We start from the raw sequence: 17,248 nt of genomic DNA, 5'->3' as shown, positions 1-17,248 counted from the left end.
TCTCTCCCTCTGTCTGTCTTTGTTGGTTCAGTTTCTCTAGAGATCCCTAATGCAACTCCTTAAACAATGAATATATTTTAACAGAAGGATATTTTGATCCAAATGAACCCGTGGAACATAAATGAATGCTCTGTACAAAAACTTTTCCTACTCTTGGTCATCCAAAACAATCTACTAACACCCTTATAAAACAACGGAAGTAGTCACTTGCATACTGCTTCTGAAGAAATGTTGCCCTGGGAAGTACAGTTTTACTGGAAAAAATCAGAATCAGAGGTGGAATCGTTTAAGTAGCCATTTTATACATTAGTCATTTCACACTCAAAAATAAATTGCTTTGTATTGCAATCCTTGATTTTTGGTCCAAACTGTTTCATAGGACAAGCTATGACAAATTTACTAAACCTAGGAAAAAAATTTTCCATTAAGAATAAACCCATTGAATTTTACATCATTTAAACAAGAAAATTTTTCCATGCTGCTTCTGTTAATAACTTGCCTACAATATTTTCCAATAATTGTAGACTAGTTATTAACTTTCTTACAATATTTTACAATTGTTTTCTTGGAAAACAAGATCTACGATATTTTCCAATATTGAAATATTGATGGAAGAAGAATCATTAAACATTTTATCACAGCATTGTATAAACTTTCATATTAAAAAGGACAGATGGCACAACATTGTAAACTGACTACAACTCAATGAGAAAAAAAGGATAGATGGTCTAGATGACACTCTAAGAACTTTGGTGTAACACTTAAAATCAAAAATTTTAATTAAATGCATGTGCCTTCAAGTATGTTTTGAAACAAGGGAAGAGAATAAGTAAATATTATAAAAATATTTATTTTGTTCCCTTTTGTTATCTTATTATAGAAAGTCTTTAGTTAAGAACAGCTAGCTGCCTCTCTGAATTCCTCCATAAACCAGGTAATGAGAAAGAATTTAAGGTAGTTATGATATCCTATATCAGCTTGTAAAAGCTTGAGGAGATGGAGTAAAGTAACATTTCATTCAAATATTTTTAAAACTACATATGCTATATGTAATTAACATTAACATATCATCCTGGCATATATTTTTACTCTTAAAGGACTCTCACAGTGTAAACTATTACTTTTTTTTAAAGTAACTATAGTTCTTTCTAACCAATATCAAAGCTATCAGGCATCATTTCGACTGAACAGCTTCTACCAGAAATATTTCCAAGAAAAATATTAACACTTACGTGCTGATGTGAAGATCCCAAATCTCCACTCTACTCTCATTCGCAGCTGCAAATATATAGGATGACTTTGGAGACCAGGCAACATCATAAACAACGTAAGAAGTTGGATAAAAACTCAAAAATGGTTTGAGATTCTCATGCTGCCATATAATAACACCCCAGTCTGCAGAACAGCTTAAGAATACGTCATGACAAAATGGATTCCATGCTATTTTATACACTGGACCCTAGATTTAGAAAAATAAATTAAAATACATAGGTAAGTAGTATTCAATATCTTATACTTTAAATTTGACCAAAAAATTTAAAATGCTCAGATTTCTAAAAGGTGCATTATTGTGTGGGTATTATTTTAGCTGAGAATAATGTCAGGAATTGAATCTCTTCCCCAAATTATGCCAAACAGAAACATAAAAATATAGTTGCTATATACTATACTATTTAAAAGTATATAAGAAATAGTAAGAAAAATAAACCGAAATAAGGGAGAAAATGAAGAAAACATAGTTGGAACAATCATAAAAGATGCAGAGAATGGGTACATGCCAGAGACAGTTTTACTCTGGGATCAGCATGTTATCATCAGCAAAGTCTTTTAGAAACAAATAAAAATTGTGACTTTAAAAACTTGCAAGAAGTCAAAGCTATCTAGAAGCCAGATTTAATGTCCCACATATTATTGGTGTTTTCTATAGAAGAAAGCACTTAATTCAAATTGGTACGTATAACTCTGAAATTGTAATTTACTGCATAAAAATACAATCCAGTGGCACTATTTTTTCAGAAATATTGCAAGATAAAATTTTCCATACCCACTGTAATTAAACTAACCTTATGCCCTCTGTAGGTATCTAAATATTGTTCATTATATGAACAAGAACATTTGTGAATATGACCTTCTTCAGTGCCAGCCAAATAGATATTTGTGTCCTACAATACAAAAAAATCAAAATTCATTGGCTTGTGATATATTAGTAAATGTGCTAAACAGAAGAGTAGACAATTCAAGATCTCTTAAAAATCAATTCAAGAACCAAAACTAGAAATACAGTCTTGAAGACAGTTGACTATCATCTTTTTCTTTCTCTTATGATTTTACAATAATTAAATTACCTGAAGGACTACTGTGCCAAGAAAATACAGATTTTTTTTTTCTTTGCTAGAATAGAGGGTAGAACTTAGTGTCCTGTCTGGAAATATCATGAACAAACATTGGCTTAAAATGAGGAAGAAACTTTCTAACATTTGGAGCTACCTGACACTAGAACAAACAGTCCAGGGAAATAGTGTGTTCTTTCAGCAGAACTAGTCAAAGAGAAGACAGATGACTTAACAATAACTATTAATGTATATAATGCTGTAGAAATGGTTCTCGCTGGGAATGAGAGACTGAACCAGATGAAATCGTAGACATCTTTAACTCCAAATGTATGTACCAAATAGGGATTGAAAATGTATTTTCTACAGTGAAGTCACAGTCAAAAAGTCTGAAAGTCAGTGCTCTGTGTGCTGGCTGTGTAGAGTTAGCATTGCCTGGGAGCATTTTAGAGCTGCAGAATCTCAGGCCCTGTCCCAGACATACTTAATCAGAATCTGCATTTTAAGATTCCCAAGTGATTTATAAGTGCACTAAAATTTGAGACACTGCTTTAGCGTGTACAGTACTTAAGAATGCAATTACCAGATCACGAGGTACATGCAGTTTAAATTACACAATAAAGTACAATTTTTTCCCAAAGTAGTATTGCCAATTTACATTCAGCAGTATATAAAAGTTCCCTTTGATAATCATTCTCTTCAATAGTTGGTTACATTAGAAATTTTAAATTTTGCCATTCTATTAGGTATTAAATTATATCCAATGGTTTTAAGTCCCACTTATATAGATATTAACAAGGCTGAGCACATTTTTATGTTTCTTGGCCATTTGTATCTCCTCTTCTACATCGCTTGACCATTTTACTAATAATCTTTCTTTTTCATATTCATTTGAATAAGCTTTTTATATATTCTACTGCATAAGCTTTGTCTATTACATATGTTGCAAATATCTTCCCCCAGTATATGGCTTATCTTTTTACATACTTTCTTTAGTGTCTTTTAGTAAACAGAAGTTCTCATTTTAATGTAGCTGGTATAATTTTTATATAGTTAGCATTTTTTGTGCTTTAAGAAATTGTTCCTACTTTTAAGTCATAGAGATATTCTCCCACATTTTCTTCTAAAAGTTTTTGTGCATGATGGAGTAGGGATCTAATTCCTTTTTTTTTGTATGGACAATGATTATCCCAATACTATTTATAAGTTGGTCATCTTTCTCTGGAGATCTTCAAGGTCATTGTCTAAAGTTGGTCTCCTCAATATATAAACTCTGAGTCTCTGTAACAGTTTTATTGGGAAGTTCTCTCAGGAACAACCTCTTTGAGGGAAACAGGAACGGGTAGAGATTTAAGTTGAACTATGGTGTAATTGCAGCAGAGGGCTCAGCCCAATCTATAAGAAGCTTGGGAGCTAAGACAGCCCTTCAGAGCCCTGCCCCCCAGGCAAGGAGGCCAAACATATTACACACCCTCTCCCATCAATAAATTTGTCAAACCAGATGATAGACTCAAAAACAAACTACATCAATAATAAAACTAAATTGAAATGGTGTAAACATCACAATTATAGGCAGAGATTGTAAGACTGGATAAAGAAGTAAGACTTAACTGTATGCTGCCTATAAGAAACATACTTGAAATATAAAGACACAAATAGGTTAAATGTAAAAGGATGGAAAATAATAAAAACATGCTAACATTAGTTAAAAGAAATCTGGAGTGGCTGCTTTCATATCAGACTAAGTCAATTTCAGAGTAAAGAATATTACCAGTTAATAAATAAGGCCATTTCATAATAAGGGAGTTGATTAATCAAGAGAACATGACAACCCTATATACTCATGTACCTAAAACAAAGCTTCAAGATACATAAAGCAAAAACTGATAGAATTACAAGGCAAAAAAGACAAATTCACAGTTATGGTCAGAGACTTCAATAACTTTCTGTCAATAACTGGTGGAAGAAATAGGCAGAAAATCATCAAGGATATAGTAAGCTTGAACAACATCATCTACCAACTTAACCTGATTGACACTCACAGAACATTCCACACAACAGTAGCAGAATACACATTTTTCTCAAGTGCCCAGAGAACATTTACAAGTAAAGATTACATTCTGGGCTTTAAAACAAATCTCAATAAATTCAAAAGGATTCAGTTTATAAAAAGTTTGTTCTCTGATCATGATGGGATTGATTTAGAAATCAACAGAAAGATCCTTGAGAAAGTCCTGAATAGTTGGAAGCTAAATAACATGTTTCTAAATAACTCATCAGTCAAAGAAGAAATCAAAGGAGTACTGTGGATGTTTTGGACCAGCTAATTCTTTGTTTGGGAGGGGACAGGGTGACGGCTGTCTCGTGCACTGTAGAGTGTTCAGTAGCATTCCGGGCCTCTGCCCACTAGATGCCAGCAGCACTCCTCCCCTCACCCCACCTCCCACAGCTGCAACAACCAAAAATATCTCAAGACGTGGGAAACACTCCCCTCCCTGACCACACTGAGAACCACTGTTCTAGAGTCAAGGTGAAAAGCAGATTACAGGAATTTGAGAATGAAAGCAGTTAGAATATGGCTGCAGTGGTAAAAGTGAAGTATGATGAAGGTCTGAACTGCATCAGCAGTAGTGGGCTTGGGCTGGAAGGAGTGGGACAATAAAACTTAAATATTGTTTGGGTGATAGGGTAGACTAGAGTAAGAACTCAAGACTTGGTTTGTATAAGTAGGTGGATGATGGTGTCACTAAAGAGATGATCACAGTACATGTAACAGAAGACATATAGGACAGGTATTCTTGTAAGTCTGTCACAGTGGCTGAATTTTCTGACTCCAAAGAACCTCTGGATAAACAGAATTAGAAAAAGTAAAACTGTGTTAACAGTGCTCTGATTTGATTTTGGTTCTGATGAGTGTGATGTGAAGAGGTCTTCCTCATCCCCAGAATCATGAGAGTCACCACTCACACTGTAAAATGGAGGACTACATCAGGAATCTGGTTTCTCTCAGTATGACTGCGGCAGAGCACCCAAGAGGGGCAAGGAGGGGCATTCAAGTTAAACATGCAGTTGTAAAGATTATCCTTCCATAGCTGCTCAGAAATATAGACCTCTCCTCCAGAAAGCAGATAAAAGACAGCCAACTGGAATGTGCCGTTCCTCCTTAGATTGGTATCTATGTTTATGTTTATTTTTTTTTATTTACAAGGCATAATATGAACATGGTGACCTTTTGCCTTGTTTTATATCTTAATACACTTCAATTATCAGAAGTTGTTACATGCAGTAGTAAATAACTGGTTGAAATAATTTACCTTGGGGTGAAAAGCAAAACACATTCCAGGAGCTTGTCGAGATATCAAAGCTTCACCTTTCTTTTCCTTTTCCATTCTTTTGCTGGTGCTGGCAGTAGTTCGCCTCAAACGCATCAAATCTTCATTTAAAGAAAAGATATTTATCTTATTTACCACATGAAGAAGTATTGTAGATATACTGTGTCTTTTCTGCAGATAATAATATGATGTCTGCCATCTTTTGCATGTCATTAGGCTAAAATTAGCAAATACCAGAGCTAGTGCTTAGAAAACAAATGACCAAGCCCAGTTTCTCTTATGTAGCCAAACCTGAATTTGTCTCCTCTTACACCTGGTTCACTAGAAATTTTTAATTCAGGACATAAGAGAAAGATAATTCGATGTGTGTGTGTGTGTGTGTGTGTGTGTGTGTGTATTAATTTATTTATTTCCTTTTACCATGACAGTCCAGTCCTTTCCGTATAACCCATTTGGAGATTCTTCCATCCGCTGATACAGAAACTAGTATTTCCCTTTTGTCATCGCCTGTTGTTCCTCGATCTTGTTCTATCCACTGAAGCTGCCAGACAGGTCCCAAATGTTTTTGAGGTGATTCACTGAAAAAAGGAAAAGTACTAAATATAAAATTGTTATAATAATTTCTAAAAAGCCTTGGAGTATAAGTTTATGACAACTCCCTAGAGCATTATGACCTTCTTATAGAATGATACTTTTATGGTGTAAAACTGGACTTTTTACTTTAAACATTATGAAAAAACAGGAAAAATAATGACTTTGCTAATATTCACTGATGTCTTGCTCATTTCTTATAAAAGGAAAATTTTACTGCCTTTAGCTATGTTAGCTAGCATAACAGGAATACAAAGGTAAGTATTTTCTTCCTTTTCAGAATCTACTTCTCTTACTCTGTTCATTTATTTTTCCTAGTTGTGTAAATTCAGTTTAGACACATTGGATATAAGTATCTTCATCTCTATAAGGATTTGTTTTCATAGCTTAAATGAATAAGTTGTTTAAGTCTTATTCAAGTGAATAGTTCTCTCACTCTTCTTCCTGTTTCAGAATTGCCCACTGGCTTGACTCTCCCTATGGCTGAGATTTAAATTTTTTCAGAAGAATTAAAGTCACTTCTCAGATTACTGTTTTCCTATCAGATTAATGGGTTGTTTTGTTCCTAGTACTGACTCCCTTGATTTTTATACAAACCCTCCAAAGCAATAGTTCCTTGTCCTCAAGGAGTTTACAGCCTCCTCAGGGAGAAATATACATAAACAATTTATAAACAGCACAATACAGACTATGATAAAGGTATAAATTGGATACATAAAAGAAAGGAATGGGAGGATTTCCTGGAGGAGGTGACACCAAAGCAAATAAAGGATACAAACTTTCATTTATAAGATGAATAAGATCTGGAAATCTAATGTACAGCATGGTGATTATAGTTAATAGTGCTGTATTCCATAAATTTGCTAAGAGAGCAGATCCTAAGTGTTCTCACCACACACACACAAAAAGGTAACTACAGGAGGCGATAGACGTATTAATTAATTTGATTGTGGTAATCATTTCACAATGCATACATGTATTAAATCATCACATTGTACACCTTTAAAAATCACATTGTACAAACTAAATACATATAATTTTTATTTGTCAATTATACCTCAGTAAAGTTGGAAACATTTTTATATATTTTTTTAAAAAAGAAGCATAAACTGTCAAGCCAAAAGAATTTTGTTGGTGATTGGGCAGAGAAGATAATAAGGAGATATTAGGGCAGAGCATTCCAGCTGGGGACACAATACGAGGAATTATTAACTGTTTGAAAAATAGCAGTATTACTGTAGCAAAGTGTGTTACAGCTCAGCGTTATAGATCAGTTATGACAGCAACCTGGATCCAGGCGACAGACCAAGCAGCACTCGGAGGGTTGGACAACTCAGGTTTATTAAACCAGTGGGCTGAGAGGAGTTATCACTCCAAGCTCTGGATCCCGTCTGTAGGTTTACACAGGCTTTTATAGGCTACCAGCCTAGACTTTGCAACATTTTGCAACATCATATGTAAATAAGGTATAACAAAGTTGACTAATTAGGAACAAGCTTTCTTGAAATGGACCAATCAGGAGTGAGAGAACTGGACCAATCAGGAGTGAAAGAAATCAACCAATTAGGAGTGAGAGAAATGGACCAATCAGGAGTTAGCTCAGGGAACCAATAGACTCTTAGGGGTAAGTTCCACTTTCTTAGAAGTAAGCCATTGCAGAGTTTAAAAAGTGAGATAATGCCACTGGGCCAGGGAATCAAATGGTACAGGCAGGAGGGTAGTGACCCTGCCTAGGGGTCCTGCCATCTTTTTCATGGGGCTTCCCAGCTCAGTATCACTCTCAATAACAACATAAACATTCACTCTAACATTAATTTTTTTTCTTCTCCCTATAAAAACACATATTATATGTCTTTCTAATTCTTGGATTCTCACCTACTATCCAGAACTGGAACATTACTGTTGCTCTGCACATTATAAATTGCAATAGTGCCATTGTGATAACCAACTGCTAAAAGGTTAGGTGCTCCAATTGAAAAATCCACAGCAGTAACTCCGTAAGGACTCTGATAAGTACGCTCTGGCCACTGAATAAACAAAATAATTATATTACATTTTAAATTTGGTTTTGTAGACCACAATAAAGTAGGGTATGATGGTGACTGAGGACTAGGCTCGTGGCAGTGGTGATCTGAGAAGAATTAGTCTACATTAATTACTCCTCTCTTCCTAACTTCAAGTGTAGATGAGAACAAAAAACCAATTGGTCATTTATTTTGATGAATCCTCAGAGCTCAATAATTTTAAGAAATACAGCATGGGCTTCTACAGCAATTATCATTTTTTATTATGTTTCGCAGGATTTGTATGATCATCACAGGTCTGCCTTCATAAAGAAATAAACAATGTACATCAAGTAATTGTCCTGCATCTATTCCTATCTCCCAGTGTCTGTTTCAGATGCTCGTATTATCCAATCTTTTCTAAACAAGGATAGAAGAAGTGCCAGAACTCTCTAACGTACTCTTTCCTACAACTCGGTCAAGAGTTTTATTACATTGTCTTGTTTTAATGTTTAATATAAATCCTTTCTTGTTTCTAACAACATACATGGAAAAGAAGACAACCTGCTGATGATGGACCCTATGTCAATCCTTCCACATGTTTAAAACTGCTTCTTCCTTTTAGACTATATATACTCTGCTTCCTAACAGACTGGGGGTTATTTATAAAAACTCTGATCATTTTTATATGCTCTTCTGATCCTTTTCTAAGTTTTTCACTTTACATTTCAGTTGTGAATTAAAACTAAAGCTGTAAAGTAACAGATTGACTGAGCTGTTTGGCAAAAAAAAAAAAAACATGATTTATTCTCTTTGAAAAATTCATGGCAGTAAGATGGTTATACTAATCTATTTTGTATCTACTGAGATAGCAGAAAACTATCTTATAAAGTGGTAGTTATTTATATATTAAGAAACAACCTAGTATAAAATTAAACTTAATTTTTAAAGCATTTGCATTTGCAGATTCATTCTTCTTTATAACAAAGCAGCGATAAACAATAATATTTCAGCCCTAGATCATTATATCTAACAGCACATAGTAGATGCTTAATAAATATTTATTGAATGAATTCAATTTATTCTAAAGTATAAGAATGAATTTTAATTGTTTAATTGTTACAGATTTAAACCAAAGAAAATAGTCATGCTTGATAAAACTTTCTTGATTTTGTTAAATTATCACACACATATCTACTTTATAAGAATTATATCAACATTTAATTAATTATATCAATATTAATTAATTAATTAAATCCTGTTTGAGTTACCATGGGATTCTTTATTGACCAGCAGCAAGCCAGTCCTCTTTTTTGCTCTTTAAACCCGAAGTGCCCATAGCCAACAGCCAAAAGGTCCTGAAAACCAGAAAAATACATTCAAAATAAGAGAGGATAGCATAAAAATATTTGCAAATGTATAAAAATGCATATTAATGAACTGTGCTAAAAATAGTGATGATATTTGAATTGAGATTAAAAAATGCCAATATACTATTTTTACTCTTCATTTCCATCTTCCTATGCAAAATAATAATAATAATCACATTTTCAGACTGAAGAATAAAGTATTCAAAAAGAACCAATTCCTGACAAGTTCTTCTACATATTGAGATAATCTTGAAAAAATTGTATTATGTCATATGGGTTTTTAAGAATGACCTAATCATTTCAAATGTAAAATAAAAGACATTTAATTTAAAGACAGGAGCCATGGTGAATTGTGTCTCCTCTCTCAAAAAGTCATATGTCAAAATCCTAATCCCTAATATGATTATATTTAGAAATAGGGCATTTAGGGGGTAATTAAGGTTAAATGAGGTCATGAGGGTGGGATCCTAATTCCACAGGGTTGGATTCATTACAAAAAGAAGAAAAGACACAAGAGCTCTTTCCCTTCCCCATGCAAAGATAGCAAACTAGGAAGAGGGCCTTCCCCAGAAATCAAATCAGCCGGCACATTTACCCTGGACGTCCCAGCCTCCAGAACTGTAAGAAATAAATTTGTTACTCAAGCCACCCAGTCTGTGGTATTTTGTTGTGGTAGCTTGAGCTGATTAATACAGCAGGCCATTTCAAGAAATGCTTATACAGTTGACCCTGAACAACATGGGTTTGAACTGTGCAGGTCCATTTATATGTGGATGTTTTTCAATATATTAAAAAAATTTTTTTGAAGATTTGAGAGCATTTGAAAAAATTTACAGACAAATTGCATAGCCTAGAAATATCAAAGAATTAAGAAAAAGGTTTGTCATGAATGTATAAAATATATGTAGATAATAATCTATCCTTACATAGGCATAAGTGATATTCAATATAAAATTAATAATGTGTTCGTTTTCTTACTGTCTTATAATTTTGCTTTCAGAGAACTATATTACCACATAGTATGCCTCTCTCTCATAATTGCAGAAATTGCATATCAATCTATCATCTCAGGTGAGTGTTTTTTTAAAAAGATACAACAATGTTTCCAATACTGTATTATGAATAGGACCGCAAAACTGTATGCCATAAACATTTTAAAGCTATTCATTCATTAGAGTATAGGCTAGACCACCCTGAAGCAATTGTATCAATTATACTAGGCTGCCATAAAGCAATCATATTTCTGCTTTTTCATTATCAACTCATAACTATATACCTATAAATAAATATAAATTTATTATTCACATTATCTTTTCATCTTGATGTCTAGTGTTAGTAATATGTATAACATCTGCAGTGTTTTGTATCATACAGTATTGTTGTAGGTACCAACAGATGATTCATCTGGTAAAGAGATGACATAAACTTAATGGTATGGATAAATACAGCACAGTACTGTAAACGTATTTTCTCTTCCTTATGATTTTCTTAATAACAATTCTTTCCTCTAGCTTACCTTCTTGTAAGAATATAGTACATAATACGTATAACACACAAAATATGTGTTAATCCACAGTTTATGTTATTAGTAAGGCTTCTGGTCAACAGTAGGCATTAGTAGTTAAGTTTTCAGGGAGTCAAAAGTTATACTGGGATTTCAACTGCATGGGGGGGTTGGCACTTCTAATCCCCATGTTGTTCAAGGTCAACTGTATAAGTACATGTGGACAAAAGTTTAATGATTGTCCAAACCCAGCTTCTTCTTATAATCAGAATGCCTTCATCAGAAATATTATTACACAATCCTACCACCACCCTACCTTCAAGCCAACATCAACTCTGCAATTCTCTCTGCCTTAAAATACTCTTCACCACTACCCTTTTCACCCTGACATTGATAAAACTCCTGTGCATCTCTTCTAGACTCAGCACAGGGTCACATCCTCTAAGAAGTCTTCCCACAGCACTATTTATTTTCCTTATTGAAGCACACAGGAAGCTATTATATGGTCAGGGTCCATGTGTGACTAAATTACAACTGTATCTCTAATGCTTTAACAGAGTTCCTGGCACAGACTGAATGTTCGATAAATATTTATAGAATGAATTAATAAACATGATAGATGCCATTTGTCATACTTTTTTTAGCTTCATTTAAAATTACTTAATCTTATCCTCAATAGCAATATATTAATTTTTTAAATGCTAATATATTCAGTTTCATAAAATGATTCATCTGTCTTTATTATATGGTCATTACTGATTTTTTAAATTTCGCTTATCTATAAGACGTTTCCAAATATAGTTTTATAAAGACAAATCTGTGCTGAAAGTATTTTATTTTATTCAAAATAATATGCATAATTTAAGTAATGTGTTATTTAGGTTTCAACAAAAATGATTATAGGATTTTTAATAGCCATAACAACTATCATGTTTGCACACAGCACCTTATAAGGTGTGGCAAAAAAATAATACAGTTAATTCTTCAACATACATAAAACAAGACAGTTGAAACAAACTAGTTTTGACCACTTAAAAAATACACTACATATTTATTCCAATGACACTGCCATTACTACAAAAAGTTTTTGAAATCACTAACTGAGAATCATGTCCTCAGAACCAGTTTATAAACCCCAGGAAAAAAAGAAGTCTCATTATTCTATAATCATCTCTTTTTCACAAGCAAACATACTGCTCCCCAGCTTGATGATTCATCTAATTTGTCTCAAGATGATTTCTGGCAGTGCAGTAGTTAAGAGCAAGAACCCTGGAGCCAGACGTCTCAGTTTGAATTCTAACTGCTTCACTAACTGGTTGCATAACTTTGGGCAAGTTATTCATCCTTTCTGTGCTTCAGTTTCCTCATCAACATAATAGGGAAAACAGTACCTAACTCATAAAGCTTTTGTGTTAATACAAGTAAAATGTTTATAATAGTGCGTGGTACATAGTAAGTTCTATTTGCTGCTAGTAGGAGTAATAGTATTTTAAGAAATCTCAAAATTATTTTGCACATTTACAGGGTCACTGGATTATGTATATACTTCCAAATATGGTTACTTTAAGGAGAATACAAATTAGGGTATATGAGTTTGCTACATGTTAGAGTAAATCAATATACATTATCTATTATCTTCTAGTTCACTTCTCAATATCAGACATGGATTCAGAGAAAGCCATGTCCCAAGTGTATCTCCTAAAATAAAAATGGTGATGTTTTCATAGTAAAGGAGAAAAACATTACTTTATAACATTTTTTAATTTTACCCTTTTTAAAGGAATTTTAAAGCTATGGGTTATGTTAACTTTAAGTTTAAATCCTTTGCCTAAAATCTGAGAAAAAAAATATTCATTAGTACTTGACAAGTGCCCTTAAATGCTAGAGACAGAACTGTTAAAATTTTCAGTAACTTACTGGATTTGTTTTATTCCAGGCAAGGCTGCTGACATTAAGGCCTTTGGTTAAGTCGCAGGAAAAGGACCAAAGTCGTTCCAAATTGGCTGGTATTGTTGACTGTTCAGAACCTATTTCCATTTCTTCTTCCTCTTCCTTCTTAACCTCCTCTTCTATCTCTTCAAGTTTTTCACCTTCTAAAAAGATTTCAGATTCTTCAGGTTCCAGTTCTAAAATTAAATCAAATTAAAAGATCATTGTCCTCTGTACCTACAGGAATCTGCCACAGTCTCCAAGAGCATCTCTATCTACCACTGACAGTTCAAGCACCATTGGATCTGCCAGGTCAAATGGCCCAAGTAATAGGGCACCCTAAATAGCTGTCTGGACCGTTTGCAGAATCTTCTGTTGTTCTGGGCCCCATTCAAAGCTAGCAGCTTTAAAGGCCACTCAGTAAGCGGACCAGAATAACACATCTAAATGAGAAATATGTGACTCTAAGGATCCCAGATTAGTGGCAGCAGCTCCCATTGTAATTTCTAACCTACAGAAAAGTGCAGGTACAGAGCTCTTCAAGGATATTGGGATTCCCCCTCACAAATTTATTTCTCATAATTGCAGTAAAAGGCATATTATCTGGACCCTCCTGGAGTGAGTAAGCAGGTCATCCTGATAAATCCACTCTAACATTAGAATGTTCCTTTCCCTATAAAGTATATACCAAAGCAGTTCTGACATTTCAACTCCACCTAGTGAATGCTAGATTTTGGTCCATTATCAGCCCCCAAAAAACCAACAAACTCTTAGAGTCTAATCCCTTGAACTACAATACCATATCTAGAATCTCTGCTTAGTGGAATCATAGTAATAAATCTGACCTGATCTTACTTTATATTCCTTCCATCATTATCCTACACCCTTAATATCCATTTCCATATATATTCCTCAGATCTCTGCCTGTATAAATTAGAAAACTCAGCAGTCAATTCTTCTAGAAGTTATAACAAATCAAAATGTGAATGTACCTAACAACTTCAAAATACATGAAAGAAAGAAAGAAAGAAACAAACAAAAAAACAGATCTGAAAGGAGAAATAAACAAATCCACAATTATAGTTAGAGATTTCAACACTCTTGTCTCAATAACTGAGAGACCAAGTAGGCAGAAAATCAGATGACGTAAACATCACTACCAAACACCTTGACCTAACATTCCATCCAAAAACACCAGAATACATATTCTTCTCAAGTGTCATAGCACATTTTTAAGATAGACCACATTATGGACCATAAAACAACCTTAACAAATCTAAAAAAAAAATGCAAATCATATAATATATACTCTGAAACTGTAATGGAATTAAAAATTAATAACAGAAAGATAGCTAGAAAATCTCAAAATATTTGGATATTAAAACATTTATAAATAACACATGGGTCAACAAAGTCTCAAAAGAAATTCTAAAATATGCTTTAATGAACTGAAAACACAATATATCAAATCTTATGAGATTCAGCTAAAGCTCTGCTTAGGAAGCATATATTAAAAAAAAAAAAAGTTAAATATATATCTCACGTATGGTCCATCCATTCCAAAACTAGATAATGACTCAAGAGAAATAAAAGCAAATGTTCATACAAAGTCTTTTGTTACCAATATTCATACCAACTTTATTTGTAATGACCCCAAACTGGAAACAAATATCAATCAATAGGTGAAGGGATAAGCACAGTGTAGGATATTCATGCAGTGGAATACTAGTCAGTAATGAAGAGCAATGAACTATTGATACATGCAACAACATGAGTGAAGCTGAAAATAACTTTGCTGAGTGAAAAGAAGCTAGATTTAAAAAGAGTGCATACTGTATGATTACATTTATTTAAAAATTCTAGAAAATACAAACTAATCTATTTAGATGTAAAGCAAATCAGTGGTTTCTTAAGGATGGGGGGCAAAGAGGAACAAGAAGGAAGGATTATAAAAGACCTGAAAAACATTATATATATATATATATATATATATATATATATATATATATATATATCATTATATATCATTATATATAATCGTATATATTCATTGACTGTGGTGACATATCAAGGCTTATTAAATTGTATCCTTTAAATGTATAGTTTATTGTCACTTACACCTCAAAAAGCTGCTTAAAAATAACAATGGTATATCACTCTTTAAGTGAATCCCAGATAATATAAATACATTTTTTAATTGTGAAAAATTTTACATTCATTGATATGCATAGATTTTAGCTGTACAGTATGAATTTTGATAAATATACACAATGATGTAACAAACATCCTAATAAAGATGAAGAATATATCCATTAACCAAAAAAGCTTCCTCAAGCTACTTTCCAGTCAAATGTAACCTACCACAGGCAGGCACTAGTTTAATTTCTATCACCTTGGATTAGTTTTGTCTGTGATAGTATATCACATAAATGGGTCTGTTGGTATGTATTCTTTTGTGTCTGACTTCTTTCACTCAACAATGTTTTTGAGTTCCATGCAGCTCCATCAAGGTATTATGTATGTAGGTAGTGCACTCATATTTATTGCTGAGTAGTGTTGCAGCATTTGAAATGTTTTGAACAAAATTCGACACCCATTTATCCTTTAAAATGCCTAGCAAACTAGAAAGATAAGGAAATTTCCTCAAACCAATAAAATGTATCTACAAAAAAAACTATACATATCATATTTAACAATGAAATATTGAATGTTCAGAAACAGGCCAAGGATATTTGCAACTTTGGCACAGGCAAAGATTTCTTAGAAAAGGAATGGAAAGCATTTACTACAAAAGAAAAAAAATGATAGATAAGACTTCATCAAAATTAAAAACTTCTGCTCAACAAAGGACAAATACATTGGCAAGCTATAGACTTAGAGAAAACAGTTGTAATGTATGTATCTTTCAAAGAGTTTATATCCAGAATCCATAAATATAAGATCCTACAACTTGAGTTTTTAAAAAAGGACAACTCAATTTTAAAATGGGCAAAGAACTTGACCAAACATTACACAAAAGAAGACAAAGGACAAAAAAACAAAAACTTAAAAAAATTGCCAACATCAGGCATTATCAAGAATATAGAGCAACTCTTGTGTATTGCTTGTGGAAGACGGTACAAATAATTTGGGAAGGTATTTTTCAGTTTCTGAAAAAGTTATAGATACATCTACCTAAAGACTCTGATTCTATGTCTAGGTAATTACCCAAGAGAAACTGCAACATATCCACAAAAAGAAACACAAAAATGATCATAGCAGCTTTGTTTATAATAGCCCAAATGTGTCCAAGTGTCCAGTAACAGATGAATGAATACACAATTCATGGTATTTTCATAAACTGGAACACTACTCAGAAAAAAAATGAACTACTTATATACACATCAACCTAGATGAATCTCAAAAACATTGTGTTGAGTGTAAGAAGCCAGACACAAACAAATACTTACTATATGAACCCACTTCTGTGATTTACCCAAAAAATTCATCTATGGTGAAAGAAACCAGCTTACTGCCTATCTATAAGGGTGTAAGGTTTAACTGGAAAACAGCACAAAGGAACTTTTGGGGTTGATGGATATAGTCTCTATCTCTATCTCGCTTAGAGTATTAGTTATACAGATTTTATACATTTTCAAAATGTATCAAATTATACAGTTAAATACATGCATTTCATTATGTGTAAATCTTACTTCATTAAAAATTTCGTATAGTATTTCTTTTTCTTAGATTCATATAAAGAAATGACCTACCACCAGTTTTGTTTTTAAAATGTCAACATTTACAGTACTCTGTAAATTTTTACCTTATAACTCTTTAATTATGGTATGAAAAGTTTATATATATGATGAAAAAAATTAAATTATCAACCTAACATGAGATAAGGAATACAGTTCTTCAATATTCTTAGATGTACGTAAGCAAAAAGGTTTATAACTATTTGTCACATATGCAATGTTGTAGCCTAATTTTTTGGTGTACTCATACAGAAGATCAATTTTGACTTGAAGGATCAATAAAAATTTCATGAGGGAGTTTGCCCTAATTCATACTTGACAGCTGGGAATGCAGTAGGCAAAGATTGGCTAGGGACAAGGGTGGATGGTCAAGAATATTACAACTAAAGGTACTAAGGCAAGAAGGTTTAGGTTCTGTTTGGGGATTATTAGGTAAGTCTAGTATAGTTAAC

General features: G+C 33.1%; 1 protein-coding gene across 2 annotated transcripts in view; it reads right to left on the bottom strand.

Annotated features, from left to right (window-relative positions):
* The window catches only part of DNAI4 (dynein axonemal intermediate chain 4), a 77,680-nt gene that overhangs the window by 9,081 nt on the left and 51,351 nt on the right, over positions 1 to 17,248 (bottom strand). The window contains exons 9-15 of one of the 2 annotated variants that reach the window (XM_031683445.2): positions 13,048 to 13,256; positions 9,528 to 9,614; positions 8,129 to 8,280; positions 6,083 to 6,240; positions 5,645 to 5,763; positions 2,064 to 2,162; positions 1,233 to 1,459 (exon numbers count right to left, since the gene is read on the bottom strand). In XM_031683445.2, coding sequence (XP_031539305.1) covers positions 1,233 to 1,459; positions 2,064 to 2,162; positions 5,645 to 5,763; positions 6,083 to 6,240; positions 8,129 to 8,280; positions 9,528 to 9,614; positions 13,048 to 13,256 — 1,051 coding nt within the window. The remainder of the gene's footprint in view (positions 1 to 1,232; positions 1,460 to 2,063; positions 2,163 to 5,644; positions 5,764 to 6,082; positions 6,241 to 8,128; positions 8,281 to 9,527; positions 9,615 to 13,047; positions 13,257 to 17,248) is intronic. The other variant, XM_072974243.1, reaches the window with a different exon arrangement.

This window comes from Vicugna pacos, chromosome 13 (genome assembly GCF_048564905.1).
Source record: "Vicugna pacos chromosome 13, VicPac4, whole genome shotgun sequence".
In the NCBI taxonomy this organism is placed as follows: domain Eukaryota; kingdom Metazoa; phylum Chordata; class Mammalia; order Artiodactyla; family Camelidae; genus Vicugna; species Vicugna pacos.
The sequence above is the reverse complement of the archived record's forward strand: the minus strand, read 5'-3'. Positions and strand labels throughout refer to the sequence as shown.